The sequence below is a fragment of the Gasterosteus aculeatus genome, chromosome Y, assembly GCF_964276395.1.
Source record: "Gasterosteus aculeatus chromosome Y, fGasAcu3.hap1.1, whole genome shotgun sequence".
Lineage (NCBI taxonomy): Eukaryota > Metazoa > Chordata > Actinopteri > Perciformes > Gasterosteidae > Gasterosteus > Gasterosteus aculeatus.
This window is the reverse complement of record NC_135709.1, coordinates 3,474,253-3,490,268: the sequence shown is the minus strand read 5'-3', so window position 1 is coordinate 3,490,268 and position 16,016 is coordinate 3,474,253. Positions and strand designations below refer to the sequence as shown.

At 43.7% G+C, this 16,016-nt stretch overlaps 3 protein-coding genes across 4 annotated transcripts; 1 reads left to right on the top strand and 2 right to left on the bottom strand.

Moving 5' to 3' along the window:
* Positions 1–7,367: 7,367 nt before the first annotated feature.
* On the bottom strand, positions 7,368–7,850 carry LOC120809300 (histone H3). The gene has a single exon (XM_040163006.2). The coding sequence runs from the start codon at positions 7,813–7,815 to the stop codon at positions 7,405–7,407; it is 411 nt and encodes a 136-aa protein (XP_040018940.1). The 5' UTR covers positions 7,816–7,850; the 3' UTR covers positions 7,368–7,404.
* Positions 7,851–8,135: 285 nt separating this feature from the next.
* On the top strand, positions 8,136–8,832 carry LOC144390866 (histone H2A-like). Its single transcript, XM_078097332.1, has one exon. It carries the CDS (start codon positions 8,160–8,162, stop codon positions 8,541–8,543), a length of 384 nt encoding a protein of 127 aa, XP_077953458.1. The 5' UTR covers positions 8,136–8,159; the 3' UTR covers positions 8,544–8,832.
* Positions 8,833–9,304: 472 nt separating this feature from the next.
* Positions 9,305–10,433, bottom strand: LOC144390864 (histone H1-like). 2 transcript variants are annotated; one of them, XM_078097331.1, is made up of 2 exons: positions 9,900–10,433; positions 9,305–9,836 (listed from the first exon to the last, which is right to left on the bottom strand). In XM_078097331.1, the coding sequence occupies exons 1-2, from the start codon at positions 10,377–10,379 to the stop codon at positions 9,747–9,749; spliced, it is 570 nt and encodes a 189-aa protein (XP_077953457.1). In that variant the 5' UTR covers positions 10,380–10,433; the 3' UTR covers positions 9,305–9,746. The 2 variants fall into 2 exon arrangements, with proteins under 2 accessions (XP_077953457.1, XP_077953456.1); XM_078097330.1 differs by having other exon boundaries at positions 9,305–10,433.
* Between the last annotated feature and the right edge of the window lie 5,583 nt (positions 10,434–16,016).

Here is a 16,016-nt window from a genome sequence, read left to right as displayed (position 1 = left end):
ACATCCACCCCAGCCGCTCTCTCCTCCGCCTTCTCCTTCAGCCACACTCCCAGGCCCACTGGTAGGGGTGGTGGCACAGGTCTACTCATTTCACCCAAATGGAGCTTTTCTTTCTACCCTCTACCACCATCCACCCCATTGTCCTTTGAATTCCATGCTGTAACAGTCACTCACCCGGTACAATTAACCATCGTTGTCCTCTACCGTCCGCCAGCCTCCTTAGGTCATTTCTTGGAAGAACTGGACATTCTCCTGTCCAACTTCCCCGAAAATGGACCTCCGCTCATCCTCCTGGGTGACTTCAACATCCAGACGGAGAAGTCATCTGACCTCTTACACCTACTTTCTTCCTTCGCTCTGTCACTCAGTCCCTCTCCTCCTACTCACAAAGCCGGCAATCACCTTGACTACATCTTTACTAGAAACTGCTCTACCACTAACCTCTCTGTAACTCCACTTCATGTGTCTGATCACTTCTTCATCTCTTACTCCCTTCCACTCTCTATAACTAACAAACCTCCCTCATTGACTATACCGGCTCGTCGCAATATTCGCTCCCTCTCTCCCTCCTCGCTGGCATCCTCTGTTCTATCAGCTCTCCCTTCAACTGATTCCTTCACACTCTTGCATCCGAACGCTGCTGCAGAGACTCTCCTCTCAACTCTTTCCTCCTCTCTAGACTCTCTCTGCCCTCTTACGACACGACGGACTGGCAAATCCCCTCCGGCTCTGTGGCTGTCTCAACCGGTCCGTGCCATGAGAGCCACCATGCGAGCATCGGAAAGGAGATGGCGTAAATATAAACGACCTGACGACCTCCTTAAATTTCAATCTCTCCTCTCCTCGTTTTCTGCTTCTATCTCTGCTGCCAAAAGCGCTTTCTACCAATCCAAAATCGAATCGTCATTTTCTAACCCCAAAAAACTCTTCTCGATCTTCCCCAATCTCCTCGAACCCCCTACCCCTCCTCCCCCCTCCACCCTTCTTCCGGGAGACTTTGTCAACTACTTCACCAAGAAAATAGCTGACATACGCTCCTCCTTCTCAAACCCACCTCCTACTTCTCGCGTCGCACCGACCTCACCTCTTTCGCCCTCACTTTCCTCTTTCACTGCCCTCTCTCCCAACCAAATTCTTACCCTAGTAACCTCTGCCCGTCCGACCACCTGCCCTCTTGACCCCATTCCATCACATCTTCTACAATCTATCGCACCTGACCTTCTTCCGTTCCTCACCTGTCTCATCAACAACGCTCTGTTATCTGGCTGTTTTCCCAATTCTCTGTAGGAGGCACGAGTCAACCCCCTCCTGAAGAAACCTACCCTCAACCCTTCTGAAGAAAACAACTACAGACCGGTCTCTCTCCCTTCTCTCGTCCTATCTCGACGGCCGCACCTACCGGGTAACCTGGCGAGGATCTGTGTCGGAACCTTGTCCTCTTACTACTGGAGTTCCTCAGGGTTCCGTGCTGGGTCCCCTCCTGTTTTCGCTTTACACCAACTCTCTTGGCGCTGTCATTCGCTCGCATGGCTTCTCTTACCACAGCTATGCCGATGACACCCAACTAATTCTCTCCTTCCCTCACTCGGACACCCAGGTGGTGGCTCGGATCTCTGCCTGTCTAACTGACATCTCTCAGTGGATGTCATTTAGCGGACGCTTTTATCCAAAGCGACGTACAATAAGTGCATTCAACCATAGGGTACAAACTCAGGAGAACAAGAAACAAGAAAGTGCAATTTCCTCAAATAAGCCAATTTACAATTAGCTATAGATGAGTGACGTTACAAGTACAATTTAAGTGCTATAATTTGTTAGTCTTTAGTCGAGGTAGAGTCTGAAGAGGTGTGTCTTTAGTTTGCGGCGGAAGATGTGAAGTCTCTCTGCGGTCCTGGTGTCTTCAGAGAGCTCGTTCCACCATTTCGGCGCAAGGACAGCAAAGAGTCGAGATCTAGTCGAGTGTTTTGCTCTCAGTGAGGGAGGGACGAGTAGTTGCCCATCATGCCCAAAGACATCCAGCTGGCCCGCCGTATCAGCGGGGAGCGAGCTTGAAAAGTCATTTGAAACAGGGACCGGTGATACATTAAATACCTCAAATACTGGCCAAGGTGTGAGAAGACCAGGCAAGGTGTCTGCAGCCCATGCTGAGAAACATCTTGTCGTGTTCAAGAAGGTTTGTGTCATTGCTTATGAGGATTATCTTTACAGATGGCAACAAGACGTTGGGACCGTTGTAATCTGTGACTTTCCAATTTTTAATTTTGACTTATTCTTTATCTTCAGAGCGGAACAGGTATTCAAGAACATGTTGATGCAATCAAATGCACCACTCAACCGTATCTTCTAGCTGTTGGGATGAAGAGGAGCACCATCCATGAGTTCTTCATTATTCTGGACAAGCAGGTCATACTTTGCAAGTCAACCAGTACCCTAGGAGCTTTTGACGAACTCTTTAAAGCACACTTTGTATTTGGTAGCATGTACAACCAGATGCTCCACAACATGTAGACCTTCATTCAGACAACCATTTACAACATAGATATTGGTCAAGTCCAGGAGTTTTATCACACACATATGCACCAGATCAGACATCGTTCATTTAATGTTTTCCACTTCACGACAGCCTTTTCTTTTTTTTTAAACCCGATCACAGGGAGAAAACCACTCAGAGGAACACAAGGGCGTCTACCTCCTGACGCCAAACCCACTCCCTGTCTCCTCCACCATTTTTATAAGAAAACCCGAGCACCGGGAGAAAAAAACACATAGAGGTCTACCTCCTACCACCACCTCCTCCTTCTCACCATCTTTTTTTAAAAACCCGAGCACCGGAAGAAAACCACTCAGAGGAACACAAGGGCGTCTACCTCCTGACGCCAAACCCACTCCCTGTCTCCTCCACCATTTTTATAAAAAAACCCGAGCACCGGGAGAAAAAAACACATAGAAGTCTACCTCCTACCACCACCTCCTACCACCACCTCCTCCTTCTCACCATCTTTTTTTAAAAACCCGAGCACCGGGAGAAAACCATATAGAGAAACACAAGGGCGTCTACCTCCTGACGCCAAACCCACTCCCTGTCTCCTCCACCACTTTTTAAAAAAAACCCGAGCACCGGGAGAAAAAAACACATAGAGGCAGATACTCCGTCTACCCGCTACCACCACCTCTTACCACCACCTCCTCCTTCTCACCATCTTTTTTTAAAAACCCGAGTACCGGGAGAAAAACAGAGGCAGAGAAACTACCTCTTGAAGGGCCTGTGGAAAAATCCACCGCCAGAAGTCTTCCTCCTCATCTTTGCCATCTCTGTGGCTCTGTCTTCCATCCTCCTCCCAAAGAATCCTAGGATTCTTTTCTTCATTCGGAGGCAAATATCCTCCAGGAGCCTCTGATCCTCGACCAGAAGGTGCTTATCCTCCTCCAGGACCATCTTTTCCTGCTCCAGCACCATCTTTTCCTGCTCCAGGACAATCTTTTCTTCCTCCAGAACCCATTTTTCCTGCCCCAGGACAATCTTTTCTTCCTCCAGAGCCCATTTTTCCTGGGCCAGGACCATTTTTTCTCCCTCCAGAACCCTCTTTTCCTGGCCCAGGAGCATCTTTGCCTCATCAAGAACCACGTTTTCCGCCGCTAGAACCCTATTTTTTTGCTCCAGGATCTTCTTATCTTCCTCCAGCTGCTTTGTCTTGGCCTGCTCAGCGTGGAGGGCAATAAGCAGGTTCTTGTGTTCTCCCATGAGAATCTCGTACTCTTCCTTACATTTTGTCTGGTCCTGGAAGTGTTTGGCTGTCTTCTCTGCGAAGTGGACCTCAAGCTCCTTACTAACCAGAAGCGGAATGTTTGCCTCATGATCTTTAAACATTTCCTTGAGACTCTCCTTCAGACCAGAGATTTCTGACCCCTGACTCTTGATGGTCTGTTCAGCCATGGCCATCTGCTGCTGCTCAGATATGGCGATTTCTTTCTGTTTATCCATGGCAATCTCTTCCTGCAGACTTCTCACCCTTGGCTTGGAAGGTCCTGGCTCATCTTCCTTTTTGTTGGCACGAGGCTTCTTCCAAAAAGCCATTGCAGTTAAAAATGCTCTCCCTGTAGAAGTCTGGGGCATTTCTTTAGTACTTTTCTCCAGTTTGACCATTGTATTTCAATTTGGTGTGGAGTGCCTCTCTAGTGCAGCCTTATCTCTTGCTGTCTGGTCTCCAACTGACTGTTACCTTGTACCTTAGAAAGATGTGAGCTCTGTGCCAGACAATCAGATGGCGTTGATGTCATCGACATCATCATCTCCATGGTTACGCCTGCTGGCTCAGATCTGCCAGGCAATCAGATGGCTTTGATGTCATTGACATCATCATCTCCATGGTTACGCCCGCTGGCTCAGATCTTCTGGTCAGTGACAATTCCGATGATGTCACAGAGGGAGTGACAGCATCAACTTTTTCTTTTTTTTTAATGTTTAATGTTTTCAGTTTATTGATTTTATTGTTTAGTTTGAATGTAAATTCTTATTTTTTAACTAATTTAATTAAATTACAATTTTTGATTTCATAGTTAAGGGCTTAGTTTTCTGGGTTATAAGTTTTTAGTTTGATGATTTTTTATTTCAGCAACACAGTCTGCTTTCAACAACTATAGTGCCAGACAAGCTAACGAATCTCAGAACTTGAAACGATAAATTGTTTTTAGTTTTCAGAACTAGACACATATGAATAATTTGACCAATGTAACCAAACCCTTCGGTTTGGATCTAGAATGTACCCAGTTATTAAATGTTTGTGCAGATGGCCGAAGAGTTTACCAGGTCTCACCTGACTCACCACCAGACGGTGATCAGTTGACAGCTCTTCCCCTCAATTTAGAGGGGCAGAGCTGCATTTGCAGTTGACGATCGCCGTAAAACATCATTAAAAAACCCCACAAAAGATATTCGGTCCATTGATACAAATTTCCCACTACCTTGGTTTGTTAAGCTTAGTTTTCCTTCCCTGTAGGGTTTGTATAATCAAAAAATGCATTTACTCATTCATATTAATGCTTGGCAAGAGTGGACACCTAGGTTGAGATGGTCCCTTGTATTTTACACACACTATGAAAATGTTATGATTTCCTACTTCATTTACACACTTGTTATAATTCATCTTTATTTTGAGTGATAATTTGTTGTGTTGTATGTCGTGTTGCACAAGGCTCAGCTCTGCACAGACTTAACTGATGAACCTCAAGAGACACCATCGTAAAACCAACCCTTTTTTATTAACCTCACACGTTAACGTAACTAGTCGACAACATCTGCTAATTGTTGTACTTCAATCGCTAAAGGACAGACAGAACATTTAATAATATCTGAGATTTTTGGCATGTCTTATAGTAATAGTAGTCAACGATGTTACACAGTAAATAGTAATTAATGATATTACACAGTGAATAGTTACTACGTGTCCGCAGGGCAACAGCCAATCAGCTCCACTTGGCGTCAGCTTTGTTCCATCTGCTGAAAACAGTCTATTTAACGTAAATTCAAATAAGCTCAAGTCAATGACTGGCAGTAGAGAGGAATTTAATCTCAAACTATATGGTTCATATTATCAGGAATCAGGAACATTTATTACCAAATTATATCAGACATGCAAGGAATTTGACTTGGTGGTTGGTGCACAACATAGGAGAATAAGACAATGATAACAAGACAACGTGGTGCAAGAGGAATTTAAATTAAAAAATAAAGTTTTAAAAAGTTAGAAATAAGGTGCACCAGCAAATAGAACGTCACAAGTGTGTGTTTGCATGTGGGGTCTGAAGGGAGTGACCGGTGGGATGTCAGAGTCAGTCAGTGGGGGACCGGCTCTGTTGATGAGCCCGACTGCCGATGGGAAGAAACTGTTGGTGTGGCGGGAGGTCTTAGTCTTGATGGACCTCAGCCTCCTGCCAGATGGAAGGGGCACAAACAGGTTTTGTCCGGGGTGGGAGGGGTCGGCTACAATCTTTTTAGCTCGCTTCAGAGACCTGGAAGTGAACATGTCCTGCAGGGACGGCAGATTGCACCCGATCACCCTCTCTGCAGAGCGGATGACACGCTGCAGCCTGCCCTTGTCCTTGGCTGTGGCTGCAGCATACCAGACGGTGATGGAGGAGCAGAGGATGGACTCGATGATGGCCGTGTAGAAGTGGACCATCATCGTCTTTGGCAGGTTGAGTATCTTCAGCTGCCTCAGGAAGAACAACCTCTGCTGAGCCTTCTTGGTGACGGAGCTGATGTTCAGCTCCCACTTGAGGTCCTGGGTGATGATGGAGCCCAGGAAACAGAAGGAATCCACAATAGTGACGGGGGAGTCACACAGGGTGATGGGGGAGGGTGGGGCTCTGTTCCGCCGGAAATCCACAACCATCTCCACCGTCTTTAGAGCGTTGAGCTCCAGGTTGTTCTGACAGCACCAGGACACCAGATGATCAGACTCCCACCTGTAGGCGGACTCATCCCCACCAGAGATTAGTCCAATGAGGGTGGTGTCATCCGCAAACTTCAGGAGCTTGACGGACTGGTGACTGGAGGTGCAGCTGTTGGTGTACAGGGAGATAAGCAGAGGGGAAAGAACGCAGCCTTGGGGGGAACCGGTGCTGATGGTCCGAGAGGCTGAGCCTGCTTTCCTCACATATTACTTTATCAATTGAAAGCATTAAATGAAAGAGTGCCTTGTATCTTGACAGAAAAACTGTTATTGGAAGGATTTCAGTGCACGCAATCATTATTACAACATCCATGTCATTGTGCAACTCTTGTAAAACAATTGAATAAGCAATGCTGACGCCGGCCTCCATCAGCATTGTCAAAATTAAATACATGTGAAAACTCAGTCGATTATATATTATGTATATTTGAATTGTGACAGAGGGATCCAGACCTCAACTTTCAAATGTTTTACTGTGTTGCCAAATTTAGATTTCTGTCCGACTTTTTTGATACTGGTCCGCCTGCTTGATGGCTCAACATTGAATTGATGAAGGTGAAGGGGACGGTGAGAATGAGATGGACAGTAATACACATTTTAATCTGGAATAGATGTTCCATGATGACAAAACACAACCTCTACTCTTGAAATCTGATAATGCTCAATTGATAAATGTTCACTCAGTCTCTGGATATTAAACCGGTGAAGAAAGTGCAATAAGTATACATTTCACTCACCTGGAGCTAGTGCTCTAAAGCACAGCAGTAAAGGAGACAAGAAATCCGCAGAAACCCTTAACTTATTAGCTTTTTTAGCAGAAGTGCATTTTTGTTGTGTGGGGAATGTGTAGTTAGGAAAGCGTATTTATATTTGACTGAGAAGAGGAATAGGTTCTTCAGAGGTAGTGAGGTGGCTCTTAAAAGAGCCGTTGTTGGGAGTAGAATCAGGGGGTTCAAGCTCGCTCCCCACGGATGCGACGAGCCAGCTGGATGTCTTTGGGCATGATGGTGACCCTCTTGGCGTGGATGGCGCACAGGTTGGTGTCCTCGAACAGGCCCACCAGGTAAGCCTCGCTGGACTCCTGCAGAGCCATAACAGCGGAGCTCTGGAAGCGCAGGTCGGTCTTGAAGTCCTGAGCGATTTCTCTCACCAGACGCTGGAAGGGCAGCTTGCGAATCAGCAGCTCCGTGGACTTCTGGTAGCGACGGATCTCCCTCAGGGCCACGGTGCCGGGCCTGTAACGGTGAGGCTTCTTCACACCACCGGTGGCCGGGGCGCTCTTACGGGCAGCCTTGGTGGCGAGCTGCTTCCTGGGGGCTTTGCCTCCGGTGGATTTACGAGCGGTCTGCTTGGTTCGTGCCATAATCGACTAGTCTCTCTCTGGTTAAGAGAAGTGAACTCTGAGAGGAGACTCGTGGATCTTAAAGTGTGGACCGGCTGAGGAGCGGTGACGCTGATTCAGACCTCCGGCTCCTGATTGGTGGAGGACTCCTCCTGGAGCTCAGCCGCGACTCTACGAGCGAGTCTCCGCTGCTCATTGGCGGAAAATGATTTAAAAATGTCCGCCAAAAACTGTGAGCTCGCGCCCTCTGTCTTCCTGTCTGGAGCCTCTTCTCTGGTTGGTGCGCGCGTCCCACCCGCTCCGCGGACATATAAAGGAGGGTTTGACGCGTTCACAGACACTTCTTTCCCTGAAACAGTCTAACAATGAGCGGCAGAGGCAAAACCGGTGGAAAGGCTCGAGCGAAGGCAAAGACCCGCTCCTCTCGTGCTGGACTCCAGTTCCCAGTCGGCCGCGTCCACAGGCATCTGCGCAAAGGGAACTATGCGCAGCGTGTCGGCGCAGGAGCCCCCGTCTTCCTGGCGGCCGTGCTGGAGTACCTGACCGCTGAGATCCTGGAGCTGGCTGGAAACGCCGCCCGCGACAACAAGAAGACCCGCATCATCCCGCGTCACCTGCAGCTGGCTGTCCGCAACGACGAGGAGCTCAACAAGCTGCTGGGCGGAGTGACCATCGCTCAGGGCGGCGTGCTGCCCAACATCCAGGCGGTGCTGCTGCCCAAGAAGACCGAGAAGCCCGCCAAGAAGTAAAGCCGGAGACCTCGATCTACCACAAAGGCTCTTTTAAGAGCCACCCACCCACACGAAAAGAGCTGTGATCCTCCTGTGTCTATTATGTGGTCCTACTTATTAAGATATTCCCAATAAAGTCACACAATTTAATAAATACCTCACAACCTGTTACTGTATCACGTAGAAAGGACACTACTGCAGCTGAAGCATGAAACCGTTTAAACATTGTTTGACACTTGATGTAGATGGATTCACTTTCAGAGAAAGGGAACAGGAAGACAAACAGGCAAGTTTACAGAATGAAAAATAAGGATTTGACATTTTAAAGGAGCCACAACTCTTATTCAATACAAATATTAAATATAAAATATTCCTTTAGAATTTAAATTGATTGTAGCATGAGATGGGTAATATAAAGGTTTCAATAACCGGATGCTCTTTCGCAGGCTGTGACAGTCAAAAACATGTTTTCTACTTTACGCAACATTTGGATGCTTTTGTATAATAAAGACCGAGTGTCTGACGAATAAGGTAGATGTATTATTCAAGATTTCTTTGTAGAATAGTCTCGCTGAATAAAACTTAAACGTTTTAAAGGATAAAAGCTCTTTAAGGAAGGATTGAGCCTTTAATAGAGGTGTTTGTTCTTCAGACTGATATCAGCTCACTTCTTCTTGGCTTCTGCTCCACATAATTGAGGGAGTGTTTTGCCATTTGTGCCTTATCTGCTCCATGTTGAAATAGCTTCACACCTTGTCTACAAACTATTTCCTGATGGGTTTATTTTTTAAATGTATTATAACAGTATTTACTTGATATTGTCCTAATTCTTACAATCTTATACATGTTCAATTGAAATGTACATTTTCTCCATTTAAAACAAATGTTCAGTGATGATCGATGGGCCAAATTCTGGAGTCTGAGCAACATTTGGACGCTTTCGTATATCAAAGAACTGCAGGTGTTGTCCTTGAATAAGTAACACCATATTTTCTTATAAAATGGTCTTTAGAAGCTCATGTTGGCTGATGCTCGAAAATGGTGGATTTCCTAAATTTCCCCATTAGCAGTTGTATAGTTCAATTAAATAAAGTAATTTAAAATAATTTTAAGATGTCAAAACACTATAAAGTCTGAAAAAATAAATAAAGGAAAAGCTCTTTGAGGAGGGATTGGGTGGCTCTTAAAAGAGCCTTTTATAGAAGTGTTTGTCACATCAGTTTACTTCTTCTTGGGTGCTGCTTTCTTGGCTTTGGGCTTAGCGACCTTCTTCACTGGAGCTTTCTTGGCTGCAGGGGCCTTTTTCACCACCTTCTTAGGGCTCTTGGCCACCTTTTTGGGGCTCTTTGCTACCTTCTTGGGGCTCTTTGCTACCTTCTTGGGGCTCTTGGCCACCTTCTTGGCCGCTGCGGGTTTCTTGGCCTTCTTCGGTGACTTCTTAGCGGCTACAACTTTCTTCACTGCCGCTGCTTTGGGCTTTTTGGCCGCTGCGGGTTTCTTCGCCGCGGGCTTCTTGGCTTCAGGAGCGGCTTTCTTTGCCGGTTTGTCGGCGGTGGTCTTGCTCATCTTGAAGGAGCCGGAAGCCCCGATCCCCTTGACCTGGACCAGAGTCCCCTTGGCCACCAGGCTCTTGATGGCGGTCTTGACGCGGGCCTTGTTCTTGTCCACATCGTATCCTCCGGCGGTCAGAGCCTTCTTGACGGCGGCAGCAGACACGCCGCTCCGCTCCTTGGATGCGGCCACAGTTTTCACGATGAGGTCAGAGACGCTGGGACCGACCTTCTTCGGCTTGGACACCTTCTTCTTGGCTGCTTTGGGCGCGGCGGCGGCTGGAGCTGGAGCTACTTCTGCCATTTCGTCCCGTTGTTGTGCGTTTGTATCGTCGAGGACTCGAGAGAGTGAGACTGATGAAGAGCTCAAAGCAGCGGACTGCACTTAAACGCACCATGAGAACCGTAGAGACTCAACCCAGCCCGGAGCTGCTCGTGCAGTCTGAAAGTCGAGTCACTTGAGTTTTCTCTCCACTGATTAAAGACTAAAAAGTAAATGTGCATCAGGTGCTGGAGGCTGAAGGTGGAGGAGCCGATAGCGGACTAGTTTCTCTTCATGTTCAGGTCACGTAGAGCTCTGATGATCGATGCGTTTTGTTTGAGGAGCCTCCAAACCTCACCTACTCAGCGCCGTGGACAGCAGTGATCAGCGGCTTTTCCCACTCATTTCTCTCTTCAAAGTATTTAAATAACATCATATCGCCATCAAAAGTCGTTTTCCATTTGATCCACATGTTTATTCAGGTTCTCAATGTGAAAACAACCATCGGATGTTGATCAGTATTTAAAAAACTGGAGTTTTTGTGGAAGCAGCAAACACAGTGATGGTGGTTACAGTTCAATCAGACCTCCCATCAGAGCTGCTCACTGTGGACATGTCTTCTGCTAATAGTACCTTTTACTATACGCAGTTACAACTTTTTATCATCAAATATACTGACCCACTAATGTTAGTTTTTTGGGAAGCTTTCATATGCATATAGGTCTATTATTGTAAACCATTATTTATATTGTGCTGATGAATTCTATCAGCACAGATGCAGTTACATTTAGGTGAACATAACACATGTAATCATTATTATATTATCATAAAGTTACGAATGAAGTATTTCTATGCCAACATTCAAAGGAGCTGCTCACTGTGGTCATGTCTTCTGCTAATAAATTGTATTATAAATAGTATAACATATTTGAATCATCAAATATACTGAAAAACCAATGTGGCCTTTTTTTTGGAAACTCGAACGTTGCAATAACACTGTTATTGTACCACTGATGGTGTGTAATAGTATTCAGCTGATGAAGGAAGTCAGCACTAAAATTTTGAATTTTTAGTGCTGTCATTATTATATTGTCATTATTATGTATGCAGATCAACTGTGAACAGCGAAGAACATGACTCACGATTAGATCAATGAACAACTTAATAACTCACGGTGCATCTACTTCAGCCCAAAAAACAAGCTGTCTGCTCGAGACACGATAAGGTGAAATTTCTCTCTTAGTTGTTTTCAGTTTTTATGTCCTGAGAAATGTTATTGATGTATAATATACATAGCTCAACGTATAATCAACAAACACACTCAAACTCAAAGTTATCATTACTATTATTATTGTTAAATAAAAGTATTCCTAAGTAAACATTCAAAAATAGTTGTATGAGTGTGGAACCATTGAGTACCATTCTGAGCAAAAAAAAATTAAAACAATTCAGAAGCAGTAATGTGAAATTAGAATGACAATTGAGTTTTATGGCGTATCTCATTCATCAGCATCCACCTTTTTACAAAGGAAGACAGGAGCAATTTGTGGATTAACGATTGTATTCAGACTAACACTATGAAATTGCATAATTGGAACGCTTGACATAACAGGAAGACAGGAACAATATTGTATTTCGGATAATAATAATCTGAACACAGATATTTGCGCCCTTGACTTATTTTATTAACCAATATGTTCTGTTGGGTTTTAACTTGTTTTTTTCCAGTGTAAATGACTTATAGCGACGACTATATTTTGAAGGAATGAAAAGTATACTTTAACATGCCTGAAAGGTGTGTACAGGATAAAAGTAAATAGAAAGTAATCCTCCACAGGGACCCATTATGCATGTGATGAGACAGAAATATGGAGATCTCTAAAGTTTTTGGCCGAGTGGTCAAAGGATTTTGGGTTCCCTGCAAATGGTTCTCTCAGTAGAACAGGGGTCACATTATCTCTGGGGGCCACATTATCGTTCCTGACTGTGATGGAGGGCCGGGGCCGGGTCAGCTATATAACAGAGAATTGTATGAACCAGATCAAAATGACCACCAGCAGGCCTCATTGTGTAGTAGAGATTACTTGCCTGGAAGAGCCATCCACACTACTATATCCCCACTACTATATAAACACTTGATTCCTGGCACATATTTTTTTAACTTTACTAGTGGTTTGCAAAAGTAGTAATCGAGTCTTCACACTTTGTTTTAATTTGAAATATCACAGATATTCCATTTATTTATTTTCAAATAAAAATAATATCAAAACTTTCAAGGTAAGAAACATCTGCCTAGTTGAGAGTATTTGACACTGGCAAAGGTGAGTAAAAAACTATAAATTATAGGTAGGCCTGTTGATATTAATAATAATATTAAAAATAATTGTGTGCAGCACTTAATAAAGGTCAAATAAATAGGCCTATAAAATGAATGAATTAAAAAAAAATTGAAATTATAACACACATATATATATATATATACTTCTATATAACTTATATAATAACTAGAAAATGCATTTCCTGCTGAAAATGCGTTGGAATGCGAAAAGCTGAAAGCTGAACTGAATTTTTAAAAATAGCTGAAAATACAGAAGGTTGAAGGGAATTTGAATACATTTGCTGAAAATTACAGATATTAGAAAAGCTGAAATTAATTTTAAATAGCTGAAAATACATATATGGGGGAAGCTGCATGGAATTTTAATAGATTTGCTGAAAAATACAGAAGTTGCTGGAGCTTTGATGAATTTAAAAAAATACAGAAATAACAAAAGCTGAGATGAATAAAAAGAGGTTTTAAATTGTTTGTAGTAATATTAGTAGTAGCATTAGTTATAGTTTTATTTGTGCTAGTAGTAAGTAAGTAGTAAGCAGTAGAAGTAAGTTTAGTATCAATAGCAGTATAAACAGCTGTAATACTACTACTATTAGCCATAGGATTATTTGCAAGTAGAAATACTAGTAGTATGGTAGTAGACATATCAGTTGTAGTACTAGAAGTACTAGTAATATTCGTAGTGGTTGTAGTAGTATTTGAAAGAGCAATACGTATTTCAACAAAACCGCTTCATTCTGAGCTTCATGGTTAAGGTACAGATAATCATTGAGGCTTTTATTTTGAAATGATGGAATTGGGTGAGGGGGGGTTGGAAGACAGAATGTTTGTTATTTAAACTAAGAAGTTTTTAATTAATAGGGCTCATCACAAACATTACAGTAAAAATTTCCCCCATGGCGCTTTTATTTTGAAATGATTGGATTGGGTGGGGTGGGGGGTGTAGATAGAGGGAGGGAGGGTTAGAGGGTGAGGCAGGGAGGGGTGGTGAGGAAGAGATAGAGAGGGAGAGGGGAGAAGAATTAGACAGAGAGACTGACTGAGTGAGTGATTAACAGTGAGAAGAGGTCAGGGGGGAGGGGGTGCGAGTGTCTTCATCATGTTGGTCTGTTGACAGAAAGCATAGCTGCATCATGTGACTCCACTATTCAGGTAATAGGAGCAGCTGTGAGTCACAGACAGATACTGCAGCATGTGTGTGAGTATCCACGGCAACGGCGCACCTGGGTTCATTAACAAGCTGCTGAACAGGGCAGAGACAGGACAGCGAGTTACACAGAATCCACACCTCAAACAAGTGTTCACTAGCGCAAAACTATAACAGCTATGTAAAAAATAAGACGTTTTTGCAAGACCCAAGACTCTACCGAACGCATGGATGTGTTTTTTATGTCTGTCCGGTAATAAATACAGCTCCTATGGCAGTTTACAAAACGTGTATCTTCTGGATTTTTTGAGAAATATGTCGGCAGATTTGCATTGGAGCCTATGGGGCTTTTGGCAGAGGTTGTGTCACTTTTAACACTCTGTAAACCAAAACTAAAGAACTCTGGGATTCCATGAACACATTAATCCAATCAGCACAACCATGCCATCATTAATTCAAAGAAATTAAGCATCAAAGTGTATACTTCGGCTGGAAGGGCCGAAGTTCCATATTTTTTTAACCACATTCTGACACTGCCGCACACTCTGGCCCCTCAGCTGTCACTCTAAGACTCGCAATACACACGCATGTATATGGAATGCCGTTTTAGTCAAAATTAAATACATAAATGAATAAATACATGAAATATGCATTTGAAATACATCATGAAACAAATAAATGAGGCAATAAATACGTAAATATTAAATACATTTAATTATTTCATGGTACTTTTATTTCATAATGCCACTTTCATTTCAGGGTACTTTTATTTCATAATGCCACTTTTCATTTCCTAGTACTTTTATTTCATAATGCCACTTTTCATTTCATGGTACTTTTATTTCATAAGGCCACTTTTTCATCTCCAGAGACTTTTATTTCATAATGCCGTTTTACATTTCACGTTCTTCTATGCAAATCAGGGGGCTTGGCTATATCTCACATTCAGAACAGACAACAGAGCCGTGTGCCAAAAAAGGCTGGCTAAGGGACGTGAGTGTTGACATAATGGAAGACATCGGTGGGCTCCGAGGTAGCATGCTAGCATTAGCAGATGAAATCGATTAACATGGGTTTTCTGCAGATATGATTTGACACATATTGAGGGTTTCTTGGAAATACTAGGGCGGATAAGTGCTCTTCAAGGTGTATACATAGAAAACAAAGTTTTAAATTGTTTAAGACTGATTGAGCACCGCGTGCGTGTGGAAGAGGTCCAAGTTGAAAAAGTCAACATTAGCGCTGGTACTACAAGCACAGGTGCTGGACGCCTGCCTCTGGATATTCCTGGCGACAAGCTGGCTAACTTTGTGTTGTCCGGTCTATCAACCCGAGAAATCGCGGATCTGCTTGGTGTTACACTTAAACTTATCATTCCACATACTTCCAGTATTATTATCATGAATCTCCTTTTTCAATTAGGGCATCGATTAAGGGCAGCGATGCAGCGAGTTTATCCAGGAGCAATCTTGATGCGAAGGTTAACCCTACAGACTGCAAGGCGTCGTCAGTACAATGTTCCTGCACCAAATAGTCTATGGCATATAGATGGCAATCAAAAGCTGATCAGGTCTGTTTTTCTTACTTATTTGTGTACTGTCCATCAGAATTTTATAGACCAGTGCTGTCTGGACTACAACATTATTATTAGTCAAAGAGGACAGGACAAGTTGAGGCTATTACAGGATTTTTTTTTCACGTTATATCACACAACCTGCCATAACCATACCCCTCCAACCTTAGCACTAGATGTGCCTCTATCAACTGTGATTTGGACCATGAGGTCCCAGTCAAATACATCATGTTGTATTTCACGCAGGTGGAGGATTGTTGTCCATGGTGGCATTGATGGATTCTCCAGGCTGATTGTTTATCTAAATTGTGCCACCAACAACAGATCTGCAACTGTTCTTGATGGCTTCATGTCTGCTGTTGGTCAATATGGAGTACCATCCCGAGTTAGGTACATCATTTTGTGCTATAAATGTCTCATAACAAATGAATGAATTCATGAATGTACAATGACTCTTTTTAGAATTAAATAGCAGTTTTCATAGCATTTGTAACACAGGTACAATTATGTTGGATAGTCATTTTTTTTTTCCAAACAGATCTGACAAGGGGAGTGAGAATGTTATGGTTGTTCATGGTACAAACCCGCGGGGAGAACAGGAACTCTCATATTACCGGAAGGAGT